This window comes from Lytechinus pictus, chromosome 4 (genome assembly GCF_037042905.1).
Source record: "Lytechinus pictus isolate F3 Inbred chromosome 4, Lp3.0, whole genome shotgun sequence".
In the NCBI taxonomy this organism is placed as follows: Eukaryota; Metazoa; Echinodermata; class Echinoidea; order Temnopleuroida; family Toxopneustidae; genus Lytechinus; species Lytechinus pictus.
This window is the reverse complement of record NC_087248.1, coordinates 7,129,010-7,143,499: the sequence shown is the minus strand read 5'-3', so window position 1 is coordinate 7,143,499 and position 14,490 is coordinate 7,129,010. Positions and strand designations below refer to the sequence as shown.

At 36.8% G+C, this 14,490-nt stretch overlaps 1 protein-coding gene across 1 annotated transcript in view; it reads right to left on the bottom strand.

Moving 5' to 3' along the window:
• LOC129259621 (AT-rich interactive domain-containing protein 1A-like) overlaps positions 1 to 13,358 on the bottom strand; it is a 28,201-nt gene extending 14,843 nt beyond the window's left edge. The window contains exons 1-8 of the mRNA XM_064098943.1: positions 13,354 to 13,358; positions 12,778 to 13,178; positions 12,266 to 12,358; positions 8,430 to 8,552; positions 5,663 to 5,773; positions 2,317 to 3,141; positions 1,650 to 1,783; positions 73 to 705 (exon numbers count right to left, since the gene is read on the bottom strand). Of these exons, the coding sequence (XP_063955013.1) occupies positions 73 to 705; positions 1,650 to 1,783; positions 2,317 to 3,141; positions 5,663 to 5,773; positions 8,430 to 8,552; positions 12,266 to 12,358; positions 12,778 to 13,178; positions 13,354 to 13,358 (2,325 nt within the window). The remainder of the gene's footprint in view (positions 1 to 72; positions 706 to 1,649; positions 1,784 to 2,316; positions 3,142 to 5,662; positions 5,774 to 8,429; positions 8,553 to 12,265; positions 12,359 to 12,777; positions 13,179 to 13,353) is intronic.
• Positions 13,359 to 14,490: the final 1,132 nt, after the last annotated feature.

Here is a 14,490-nt window from a genome sequence, read left to right as displayed (position 1 = left end):
AACTTTTTTAATACTGTTGATTTCCCCTTAAGAATAGAAATATGTTTCAATGTCCTTCATTTAAATTTTTACCTTTTTAGGCAAGTTCAGACTGGTAAGTTTACTAGCAGGCTCCTGCGATTGCCCCTTCTTCGACTTCGAAGTGGTGGTTGTCGTTGTTGAAGATGCCGTTGTTTTGGGGGTAGGTGCTGGTTGTGGAGTGACTGGAGCAGCAGCTCCTTGTTGCTGTTGCGGAGTTGGTGGTTGTTGTGAGTATGGCGGCTGCTGCCCAGGATGTTGCGGAGGTGGATGCTGGCCAGGATGTTGTGGTGTTGGTGGCTGTTGGCCAGGATGTTGTGGTGTTGGTGGCTGTTGGCCAGGTTGTTGTGGTGTTGGTGGCTGTTGGCCAGGATGTTGTGGTGTTGGTGGCTGTTGGCCAGGATGATGCTGCTGTTGATGTGGATGATGTTGCTGCTGCATATGTTGTGGCGGGTGATGCTGGGGGTGGGGAAGGGACTGATGTTGTTGGTGGTACATACCAGGGTAGGGAGGGGGAGGTTGGTGTGGCTGTGGTGGATGTCCTGGTCCTGATGCCTGTTGCATACCCATCCCAGGGCTAGGGGTATTAGCCATGTCTTCCTGGGAGGATTTACTCATCGCCCCAGGTGAAGCTAAAGGTGACGGTCTGGAATGAACTGATGGTGGTCTGGACAATACATTTTCCTCCTAACAAAACATAAAACACAAGTATTATTAAGCACAGTGGATGGAATTCTAAACTCACTCTGTCATAGGTGGCAAATAATGGTATCAAAGACTTCCATAACAGAGATAAGGATTTATCATGCATACTGTATTTCTTCTATAACAGTACCTCAGCAAGTGACCATTGTGTCTCTTAATAGATAATTGTACAGAGGGGACTGACGTCCAGACTGTGGAAGACTTCAGCCTGAACGCTAATTAACCTCCATAGAGTGATCTCTCACACACAGCATCATCAACCTTCAAATTGAGTTTGAGGTCAAGAAAGGGCTGGTGTGGATATTTTCAATCAAAATATTTGGTATTGCAATAAAAAGGTGATCAGAGAACTGGTACGAAGTCTCTGTATGTTACAAGGTTTACATAGATATTCTATAAAGAAAAAAAAAAGAAAGCTTGGTGATTTTTAGTTCACAGAATTGATGCCAACAAGCGTTGTCTTGGTTGACAGCAACAAGGATATAACAAGGATATAAGACGATTTCAGAGTAGCCTCAGTCATTGTCAACTTCGGTATAATTAACAATATTTTGCTAAAAAATGTACTGACAATTACAGGAAAGATGATAAAGACCACCTAATCAGTTTTTAACAGAATTTGGAAGTATGACAAAGAAGACATAATCAGCCTTCGTCATAATTTGGAATATCAGATTCTTGTAACCAAAAAAGTAAAGTAAATTATTTAAGGTTGAGTGTCTACTGTGGTCAATACAATAAATTGTGAAAAACTAAAATCTAAATGCTCTGAATCACCATTGGAACTGCTGTTCTCATTCTTTAATCATTGACAAAGACTTCTCAGGAACCCTTCCTCATGTGACAATTTCATTCCTCTCTATACAATATCCTGCGAGTAGAGGAATGAAAACTCCCCACCCTTTCACTGATTGTGGAATATCTACCTTGATAATCGAATGAGGTGTTCCAGGAGTGCCGGCATCTCTACTCGATTCGCTGGCCGTGCTTGGTGTGAGTGAGCTGACAGAGGATGCTACTGGAGTTGTGATACTCTGGGTTACTGACGTACTGTTGCTTCCTGTAGTCCCATATGAAGATTTTAGTGATGGAAAGGCAGGTAAGACATGAAAATTAGTCATTGGATACTCACATCAATGAGTAATACTCGGTCACATTTGCTCTACAGCGGCCTTACGGCGAGTCGAAAACAGCCGTTTTAACGTATTTTTGTACCAGCTACATATAGGTAGTTTGAATATAAATGAATAAAACGGCTGTTTTCAACTCGCCGTAGAGCAAATGCGACCGAGGTACAAATGATGGTACTTCATAAAGATCAATCACAAAATGTGACTATTATAATTGTACACTCTTGGCAAAATAAACTGAAAGTCAATATCATTTTGACCCCCCCTCCCCCCCCCCCCCCGAACGAACAAATAAATAAAAATTAGCTATCCTTGAGTCTGATTCTTCTGCATTCTCAAAAATTTGAATTCATTTACACCCAAATCATGTGATGGGAAGGTTATGGTTATTACAATCCGAGCCATAGCAAAGAACTTAAACATATGCCATATATAAGAATAACAACGGTATGGGCCAACTTACCAGAATTAGTGTTGGCTATTGTAGTTGCAGCTGTATGAGGTGGCATCTGGTTACCAGAACTAGGATGCATGTATCCATGCATAGCATCATTGGGCACTGAAGAAGGCATTTGGTTAAAGTTTGTTTGGTCTGCACTTGTCGGTGGCACACCGCCAGAAAACGGGGGACCATTGCCCTGGCTGTACTGTTGATGTTGCCTAAAGGACTGCTGGTTCCACTGCTGCTGCTGCTGCTGCTGCTGCTGCTGCTGGGGAAAGGATTGGGGAAATGAACCCTGCTGCTGGTTGGGGAGTGGTGGAGGCGGTTGCTGTCCTTGCATCTGCTGGTTCAAAGGGTACTGGTTCCTCTTGCTGAGGTGGGCAGAGCTTGCTGCGGCGGCAGCAACAGCAGCTGCAGCTGCTGCCTGAGCTCCTCCACCGACCCCCACCCCACCAGGTCCTGGAGACGGACCGGGGGAAAGTCCAGGAGAAGGGCCGGAGCCCATGTTATCTGTCCTATGTATCTGCCCTTGAGCATTTGGTCCATATCCGTACGTTGGGCTCATGCCTGGTCCACCACGTGCTACATTTGGGCTCATGTTGTTAGGTCCAGATTGGTTGTTAGCTCCCATCCCATGGCTAGCATTGGGCATGTTGCTTGAGTTGTATCCACTATGTTGAGAGTTGTTTTCCATATTCATACCACTACCCCCACCACTGCTACCACTACTATTGTTTCGCATCCGTTGCTCATAGCTCATGTTGCCAGAGTTGTTTGGTGCAGAGCTCGGTACATTGCCATGATGACCACCATATCCCTGTGGCCCTGTCTGCCTTCCATAGTTACCTACAAAGAGAAAAAGAAGTAGGAAAGTTGAAAACATCGTATAATGAAACTACATGAAATTTTTCAAAATTAATTACTTAGAATAAAAGCAGGATATGGATTTTGAAAAAAAGGTATGTTAGCACAAAGCCAAGGCTTATCTATTTCTGAACTGACAAACATGTCACAACAAACAGGTTTTAAAAAAGGAAAAGATAAGACCAATTTCACTCAATCACTTCTATTATACATGAAGAAGCAACAAAGACTGAATACGATCACAGCAGAATTTATATATGTATTGAACTCACTATTCATGAATTACTAGAAGGGGAAAACCCACTCTTAAAATCATAGCTGGTATTAATACAAGCAGAATAACAAGAAACAATTAGTGAAAGTTGTTGAAAAACTTTATCAAAACACACATGTCAATCTGTACAACACAAATGGACAATGTTACATACATTACATACCAAGGTTCTCCTTTTTAATGTGCAGAGAAAGATAATTCACCTTTATTTTTAGTGAATGATGATGAAATGCATGTTTATTGACAGGATGCCTTATTGAACAATTTGTACAGGATTAAATTCAGTGTCCAGCGCATATATGTGGACCATATATGTATTAGTGGATCACAAGTTTAAAAGTTTTTTCAATTTTGTAGATAAAGATGTTTCTCCAAAAGTTTTCCTCTTGTTAAAACCTACTTAACAGATCATTGAACTTGTCCCCTTAACCTACATTTATATTTCATCATGCATTATCACATTAAAAAGACACATTTTCACAATGATCATCAGCTAATTAACCAATATACTTATCAATAGAAAGTAGTCTTCAGGAGAAATTTACAAGCATTACAGAAAATAAAAGGGAAAATAAACAGCCTTGAAAGTACCATGCAGTCCATATGTATAGTATATCAACAATAATTTTGAAGGGTTTTGGAGTCTTCTTGGATGTGCTGGGAGTTTATTTTTCTTTCATTCCAGAAAGATATGTAAAACTAAGGTGTGAAAAATACAACAGTGCCTGAATTAAGGCTTTGGTATATTACAGATACACTGTTAAGCAAGAATGCATGTATCATGTAATACTAATTTCGGTTAAAAATATAATCTGCCGAACAAATATGGATAAAATCTCCCATTTCTGCAAATGCACAATGTTAAGCCTACACAGTCTATAGAGATCAAGGGTCAGTTATATCATTTTTGACTTCCAATAAATTTTTACTTTGTAAATGACACAAAATAAATATTTGCATAAAAGTTGTCAATTTTTCATGTATATGAAAGATTCATGTGCCCAACCGTCTTGTAATGAATAATATGTTAATACGGTGGCGCTATATAGATATGAGCTATTATAATTAAAAATAACACTTGAAATTATCATGGTGATTAAAATATACTGTATTTACTCTAAACTACTCATATTTGTCTGTTTGTTCCTTTAAAAATATCAGCAATTACTTTTACTATCAAACCACTTAGGACCACTGAAGTATGTACACTGAAAAGTTTATTTCCAAAAATTAAATAATGAATAAAAGTAAACAAATTCCTTATCAAACTCAGTGACTTTTTTCATCCAGATAACTGTTAAAATGAATCAATAGGTCAAAATTATGATGATACAATCAAACAATCAAAATGTACAATTAAATTTTTTTTAAATGGAAAGAAATGTTGCAGGTTTGAAACAGGAAATGGTTTTCCACATTCAATCAAGCAAGCAAACTATGCAAATGGTAGAGCGCAGAAACTATTCCATTAAGTATATATTCTACTGCGCTTTATGGGACTCCTAAAATGCTTGTAAAAACAAATATCTCCACATATGGAAGGTAATATGGAATGCTGGCAAGGGGGTATTTTAATGAATATCCCCTCCCCCATTTAATATACACCAACAGTATTAAAAAAGTAAAAAGAAAATAAATTTAGCAAAAAAAATGACAGTTTCATATTGAATCCATCAATTGTGATCTAAATTTATTTACTAATTCATTAGTTTATTTATCATATTTCCAGGCAGGATAAATGGTTTATTTCATCTTACTTCATAAAACCTACCTATTTCTAATCAAATTTGCACCAGGGCTCCGTAACACAAAGGTTTGCGATGAATTGCAAAAATGAAATAACCGCACTGATTGGTTCCCGGTAAGTATTTCAAACAGAGTGTGCGTGCAACAATGATCTTGATTGGTCATTCGCATTTAGCGACTGATTCCAAACCTTTGTGTTACAGGGCCCAGAACTCAATATTACAAATACAAAGGTAATTTATTATTCTAATTTTAATCAAACAACATTCACTCTACGGAACAGGGTAAAATAAACATACTCAAATGAAAAGATCAAATGGGTTACTAACACACAAATGAAAGGAGAGGGAAGACATTCGGTAGTTGTTTCAATCAAGCAAATAAAAAAGGATTTTTTTTTTTTAATAGCATGGTTGGTTAAGAAGGAAAATAATGAAACAAGGAGATAGTTGATATGGGAAACACTCTGAGAGAGAGTCTCACCTTGCTGGTTATAATGACTCATATTTTGGTTGTAGTAACCACCAGCAGTGCCACCAGCGCCACCTTGGCCCTGGTAGCCCCAATACTGGGGCGGGCCCCCGCCCATCCCACCTGTCGGAGAGGAAGAAGATACAAAGTCCTGTCATATGCTGACCAGCTATTTTTGCCCCATCCCGATTACATTACAATCACATTCAACTAGTATTAGTTTCAAGGCCATGCAGAGAAAGTGTAAATTGTTTACATTTGATATCACTCAAGGTGGTTTCAGACCGCCTCGAAGTTCACCAGTTCCAGGTATTCTCTGATCGGGAAATTTACCCCGATCAGAAAATACCAGGTATTTTGGCGGTGTGAAAGCAAACTACGCGTAATATCCCCAAAAGAAAATACCTGATAAATAGTAGGTACTTGGCAAAATTACGAGAACTTTCGCGGGGATTTTTCCAAGGTCGTGGGTATTTTGACGGTCTGAAAGCAAATTACGGGAACTTTTAGCCCAGCGTGTCGTTGGGTGCGGCGTCGTGCATGGGTTGCTGCTGGGCTAGTGATTTTGAATTTCGCGCCTTGCTGCTTATCAGACCATACTGCGCATGCTCGTAACTTCAGGAACTTATCCCGAAGGGTATGTTTCAGGGCGGTGTGAATGCAGGAATAATTAATGGGTATTTTTCAGCCTAAAAAAGTTCTCGTAATTTAACGAGGATTCTTGTGATCGAGGCGGTTTGAAACCACCTTAAGAGTAATTTTCCAACCATTAGACCTTTCACTAATTCAACCTTCAATAGTACAGATTAGATTTCTAAAATAGTCCACACTATCTTTTTATGAGTGCAGTGGGGGAAAAAATGCAGACTATCTTAATTGTAAATGCAAATGATAAAGAAATATGAAATCTGATGTTCAATTATATAATGTGGAAACAAATGAACTCTGACCAGAGAGTCCATAGCAATGCTTGTATAGTCAAGACTATTCTGGTCTTCCTACTTTCATTATCATTTTTAAGAAATATGCCTTTAGTCCACGCACACAATCAATGAAACGGGTACAAGATTGAAGACAACTCACTTCCCACAAAGAGTCGGCATAGGTTCATATTCATGTTATTTGCAGTTGTTAATACTTTCATATCATCCTGTAATGTAACTACAGAAAAGCTTTCACAATAAAAGTATGCAAAAAACCACACCAACAGATAAAATTCTAAGAAGCAGCCTAGTTTAATAAACAGGATGCAAGAAAAGTAAATCATGGGAAATCCATTTACTTCCAATATTACTTAAAGGTCAATGCTATTCCAACAAGTGAATTAAAATAAAAACTAGGGAAATCAAACGAGCATAACAATGACAATCAGATGCACATGTACATGTAGTGTCATTATATCATTATTTAGAATATCAAATATTGCGTTTTTTTCTTCAAATAATTAGTTTGCTTCCTATCATTTATTATTACAGCTTAGTGATCACATTATAAAAATTTAAATATTTCATAAAACAAGATAAATGTGCTGCATCACTGGGTACCCCTGTGTTTATACTACTCAGGATGTGTAGTCTCTATTTCAGATAAAAATATTTGACATTGTTCAATGTCATGAAGCATGTTTCACCTTTGATGACATAAAAGTATCACAGATCAAATTACTAAATTTACTAGCTTTTACTTTGTTAAAGTCATCTGTTTTTTCAGCGTAGCTGATACCATGACTTTAACAGTTACCCTAAGGATTTCAACATTCGACCTATCGTCAAATTCCAGCTAACCCTCTTGTACAATTAATACGAAAAACAGATTCTGCGCCAATTCCACACCACACGTGTCCACCCCTTTCTTTCTCACTTTCAATCTTCCAAATTGATCCACCCATCTTCACGATGCTGGGTGTACGGTATGTAACATAAATGACAATAACCCCTCAAAGAAATCAGAGCACGCCACTACATGTAGATTTACTTATGAAAATTTTTGAGTTCCATTCTTACACACACATTAATAGGAGGTAAATTCAACTCATCGTCCGCAAAGATTTCTTTCCTTTTTTAAAATCACAAACGGCAAAAACGAGTTATCGGCATTACATAAATGATCTCATAACTGTTCTGAATTCATACTAGACTTTCATTTAACCTGTGAACTGATGAGCAATTTCATTCCATACTCAAGTACATGTATGTCATCACCTAATCAGAGCACACATTCAATCAATATGAAGTGTTCCCTCTCCAGTGTTGGAGAAACGTACAATAAATTATCCTTTTTTTCATCAAATCTTTGTTTATTAAATGAGCATGATATACTTTCCTCAGGATATGTCAGTTTCATAGTCTTACAAGAAAATTGGGAAAAGGCTGTGCATAAAGTCAAATAAGCAGGGAAGGGGAGGGTAAAACAATGATATTTAAGGATAAAATTTTAGGCATGGCATTGGAAAAAGAAAGATAAAAATAAGGGGGAAGGAAGGAAAGAAGGGATAAAACATTAGAAATAATGTAGGTGAAAATGAAATGGAATCACAGTAAAGACAAAGACATTACAAAATATAGAACATAAAGAAAAAAAGAGGAAGAATGAAAGACTGGACACAGAATTATACATACAGTACATGTGTGTATGTTTAAAAAAGGGAAGAAAACAAATTACAAGAAACAGAGAGTAAAATTGGAAAAAGGGAAGGCATATTCAGGATAAATTCAGGGGAAAGGATATTTTTTTAAAGAGGTTTTTCTTTAGTTGGTTTATCATTGGATAACCAATCTACCTGAAGGATTCTGGGAAGGCAATTTGGAAGCAGGTCCTTGCTGGCTATTGTAAGGAGGGGGCTTTTGTGCCGAACCACCAGTACCACTGCTATTACCACAGTTCATCCCATGCTGATTGTATCCTTTGGAAATGGAACAGAATAATGGAAGGATGGTGTGAGTGATTATTTGTAACAGCAAACTTGGCATTCCCATACCAATTCATGCACATCTCTCATCTTCAGCAACGATTGGTTCACGATCACATGCGTATTAAGCACAAGAAAACAAATCAGAAACTGACCCTAATCCATATCCTCACCCCCCCCCCAAAAAAAAAAATACCCATATCACAATCCTATTTCATGTAAGTCCCACTTCCCAAAGACATTCATACCACATTCATTCTTAAATTTCATTAATTCACTTTTTCCCCTATGGAATTAAAAAACACACATTGCTAGATGAAGAATTGTGGAACTAAAAGGAGCTTGACTCTAAACCAAATGGGTATTTTCAACAAACCAATAGAGAAGAACAACTCCGCAATCACCAACTATTTGTACAAGGTTCAATGATAAATTTTCATTGCATTAGCCATAATTAAAAGGTGCGGTTATCATCGCAAATTAACAAAAATTTCTTGACTCGCGGTCATACCATCATAACTTTTTTCCCTAGAATAAAGGTGCTAAGTACATGTATGTAAGTTTAATAAGAAATCTCCTAAGTACATTTTCGTGCAGATTTACACAGAGAAAGTGTTTTTTTTTACACATCTCATGAAAAAAAAGCATGATTTCAATGAAGCTACCACAATTCATCAAAAGTTTATCAACTTAGTTCTACAATTAACGTTGTTAATGCATAATGTTGAGCAAGTGCTGTGTTTTAGGCACAATTTGTTCTCAATTAAACTTTTAGGTATGATTTGTTCTCAATTAAACTCTATGTATTCACAGAACAAACGTGTACATGGGGATTCAAGGCTGAAATTTGTGTGCTTGAAACCACTTTCAACCTCATCTAAAATCTCTAAAGATTTATTTTCTATTGATGAAACAAACTTGTACCTCATGAACCAGAAATCTCATTTTTTATGGAAGCTTCATGTGTCCTTTATTTCCTCCAGGTTCATTCAGCAAAATTATACTGATCCCAATTTTAAATACAATGCTTTCAATCTGTTTTGTCAATGTAATTGTATACATTCTTGTATTTATTCAAAATTTGAAAACAATGTTAAAAAAATATTTGGGGATGCGTTCTCATAGTGTAATCGTAAATAATCTTTCTGAAAAGCAGATTATATCAAGATTATTGCAATAAAGCCAACAAATTCTGGGAAGAGAGCATTTCCCTTGATTTCTACATGTACATGCAGAACACAATTCTAATGAAGTGAAATAAGTTCAACCAAGTACAGTGGATTTCTTGAAATCATATTACCACATTATGACAAATTTTAATGAACTGTTGCATTTACTTGCATACTTCTTATCTCACTTCTTTTTATCAATTTTTCTGTTTTGAAAACCACAGACTTTTTTTCTCCCAATCCAATTATGCATGCAAAAAGAAATGAACGATTTACTTCATATTCAAATTGTATGTTAAATTTTAATTGGTTATCCAGGACATGAAAGATAGCAAGATGTCTGTCTGTCAAGCAACACAGAATGCAAACTAGACCCACTTAAATTTCTTTATTCTTACAATTTTATAGATCCCAAAACGGATCTAAAGTAATGAATTTAATATATTTTACCCATATCTATCTCATCTTCAATGCAGATGTAGAGGTAATTAAAGATTTGACCTAAAACTACCCCCAAGTTCACCCTTTTTCATGATTTGTCAGTGTATTAGTCCAATGGAAAGTCAAACTCAAATCAGGCTCACACCCACTCTCAATGATTAACTCTCATAGGAATTTAACAAATTCACTAGCTATACTCTATACAAACTAAACGATAATGCTGTTAAAAGACAAGACAGAGTTCAAACATATCATTCCAAAGAGTTCAAGATTGTCTGAGGAAAAATAAAAGAAAAATGTCGATTTAAATCAATAGAGAAAAATCAGACCAGCATAATGCTGAAAATTTCATCGAAATCAGATGTAAAATAAGAAAGTTATGACATTTTGAAGTTTAGCTTATTTTTCACAACATAGTTATATGCACAATTTAGTCACATGCAAATGAGAGAATCAATGATGTCCCTCACTCACTTGAATTACACAATATTTCAATTTTTACGGATTTGAAAATAAGGACCAACTTGACTGAACCATAAAATGTTTAACAATGGTAGATCCACATGTTCAGGGGGGAATAAAACTTTGTTCTAAAGGACAATGAGGAGAAAATTATAATACTTTATATTTCATACAATAAAATACAAAAGAAATAGTGAGTGAGTGATGTCATCAGTTCCCTCATTTGCATACCGACCGGGATGTGCAGAGAACTGTTTTGTGAAATTAAGCGAAACTTAAAAATGTCATAACTTTCTTATTTTACATCGGATTTTGATGAAATTTTCAGTGTTGTGTTTGTTGGATTTTTCTCTTTTTATTATAATCAATTTTTTGTTGGGGTGGACTTGTCCTTTAAAGCGACTTTACATTGACAAATCATGGAGAAATCAAGGCTAATCTAAAAAAACAGAGAAGGGATTCAAGTCTTTCACTCGGCTGCATGCCTGGGGTGTTACGTAATAGACGCCGGCGTGTCTGGGAGGTCTAATCTTAGGAGAGCAATAGTTAGTAGACTAACCAACCAGAAGTAAACTGCATGTTTTCACTTTGAAACATGTAACTCCACAGAGGTTATTTATTTTGCTTTAGCAATCAAGAGACCTGCTATGAGTCTAGGGATTGGGATTGTTGGAAGCTAGAACTGCGACGACCTGAAGTAAATAACCATCGGTCAAATTCGTGTGCTGTCCGAATTTTATCGCATTAGTCCGACGGGCGCTCATGACGGACGGATTATATTGTGCAAGTCAATTGGCCTTTTGCAAATTTCTTATTGATTCAATTTCCCCATGATTTGTCAGTTGCCAGGCCCTTTAAGCATCGAGAACTCCTACCACGATCCTATTACATAAAACGTCTCATTGATGGTAACTTTGCCATCAATGGGATTGTGTAGAATTGCTCATTTTCACTGGCTGCTAAGCAGTGTTGCAATTGTCGGTCCACTGCAGGAAAAGTTGCTGTTCATGGTTACCTTACACAGGGACCACTTCATGTGAACAAATACTGATTTCACTGACAAATGTTATAAGCTATTGATATTCTTGCATCTGATTGGCAGAGAGCAGCAAAGTAGGCAGTGGAAATCAGGGACTAAACTCTTCCTGAAATGTTCCAAGATAACAGTAGGCCTATATTGTTCTGCCCACTAACTATGATAAAGAGACCGAAATATCGCTTCCCGTGCTCTTTTATATAATTGACATTAATGGACATAGTGCCGATGTCACAAAACTGTGTCAGAGCTTGAAGATCCCAATAAAACATCAAACTTACACATTAAGCATAGTTTCTATGGAACCATTTCCTCTCTATGGATTTATCCTATATCAGGGGAGCATATCACAAATCAATTTGTTAGTGATTTTTACTGACAAATCTTCTGAAATCCTTGCATTTGATTGGATGAGAGAGCACATTTATAACTTTTTTGTCAGTGAATAATAACCAACAAATGCTTCATGAAAACCTTCCCTAGCTAAAAGCTAGTCCCAAACTCAACAAGCATACTTGTGCATGCAGTGAAATTAGATTGGTAGACTTGTGGGCTACTTCATCACACAACAGACATTCGATAATAGAGTGATAACTCACCTCTGCTATCTGCTGAAGCTGATGGTGGTGTCTGTGAAGGAGCTTCCGGTGTGTTAGAAGGAGGCTGAGATGGCTGAGGTGTCATTGACCCACCTTTTGGCATAACGAAAAGAATGAAGTGGCAGAATTTTTAACAAAGTAGCTATTGAATGTCGGATGATATAAACTCACAACAGTGCAATCTGTTGTTAGATTTTCATGACCAGCATTAAATAAACTTTATCACATGGATATTCTGTGGGTAAATGAATTGGAAAGTGATTTTAAATGACTTGTCTGAGTAAAGCTTATTACTAATACTTTCAGGCAAGTCTTCATACATGTATAATCAGGTATTAAAGTAATGAGATGCAATCCCTCCCGTCGCATCCAAATGTCATTAGAATTTAGACGAGTCTGGAGAAAGAAAAGGAGGTCATCAATATTTCCCTTTTCAAGTGAAGTAGATTGATCTCATAACAAAAATGAGTCAACAAAAAAATTTTAAGTTGAAAGACTTTGAAGACACTCACCATGAACACTAGCTGGCGATTGAGAAGAGCGTGATAAATGGCTAGAAGGTGATCCTACAGGTGAAGGGGAAGGTCTGAGGGCCGTGACGGAAGGATGCACATGGGGCGAGTGTACCGAATGCACTGAGGTGGCGGGAGAGAGGGGTGGAGCGGTAGACGTGGATGAACCCCCACTTCCACTGTGGTTGGTAGAGCTGCTGCTTGTGTTGGCGGTGGCATGGCTGCTGGAGTTACCCGCTGCTGAACCAGTCGTTGTCGCTGCTGCTGCCCCTCCTGATGAAGTCGATGACTGGCTGTTGAAGTCACATCCTGTAGGAAGATCATCTAATGATCCTGATAGGTCCTGGAGTGAGGGAGAAATAATACAGGATGGTTGATCAGTGGCAGGGTAATTTACACACCTTTATGGGACATTGATCCAAATATAGCCACATACATGCTTGACAATTTTTTTCAATACAACTAAAAAACATCTTTGAAAGTGCAGGAACAAAATGAGGCTAGCAGAATGTAACTGGAATATCCATGCTGAAATCAGATCACATTTTTTTCCCTCTGCAACGCCAAACATATTACCTCATGACCTAGATTCTTAGGAACTTTATGAATCAATCGTGGAAAGGACACTATAAGCTCTGCCCCAAACATATTGCTTTATTTCGCTCAGTATGCCACCTTAAATAATAACTTTTTTTTCGAAGCTACCTCTTAAAGGTCAAGTTTACCCCAGAAAAATGTTGATTTTAATAAATAGAGAAAAATCAAACTAGCATAATGCTGAAAATTTCATCAAAATCGGATGTAAAATAAGAAAGTTATGATATTTTAAAGTTTCGCTTATTTTTTTACAAAACAGTGATATGCACAATTCAATGATTGATATGCAAATGAGACAGTCAATGATGTCCTTCACTCACTATTTCTCATGTTTTTTATTGCTTGAATTGTACAATATTTCATTTTTTTTTTACAGATTTTACAATAAGGACCAACTTGACTGAACCAGAGTATTAAATAATGTTAATTCCACATGTTCAGAGAGTAATTAATCGTTGATTCACTTGAAAAGAAAATTAAAATATTTTGTATTTCATATAATAAAATACAAAAGAAATAATGAGTGGATGACGTCATTAGTCTTCTCATTTGCATACCGACCACAATGTACATATAACTGTTTTGTGAATTTAAGCAAAACTTTGTTAAAATAAATTTGTTAACTTTGTTAACATAAATTGTTAAAATTTTGTGAACATTTCTCATGCTTACTGTCTTCTTTCAAATGCTTTAACCGTGAAGAAACACTATTTCGGTATCAAACACAAGCCGTTATAAATGAATTAAGCACCAAATGTGCTGACAAATTGAACCTCCACTGTTAGAGATGTATGTCACGGCTGACTATCCATACTTAAACAACAACTTTTAACCAAAGTTTCAATTAAACCGGGTTCTGAATACGACAGGTCAGTGTTGTTTAAAAAAAAAAGGTAAAAAATATAAAACTCTATTGATAACAGCTAATTACTTTTTAACAACCAGAATATCTCAAGAGTGAACTGCATGAGATTTTCAGACAGAGAAAAGAAGAAAGGATGTTACTCGATGAGAGGATTTAGTTTTGGTACCGTAGGACCTCAAAAATAATTTCTTATAGTTTCTTGTGTTCTAGCTGTGCCCATAATATAGGCCTTTGTGACTGAACAAAGAGCT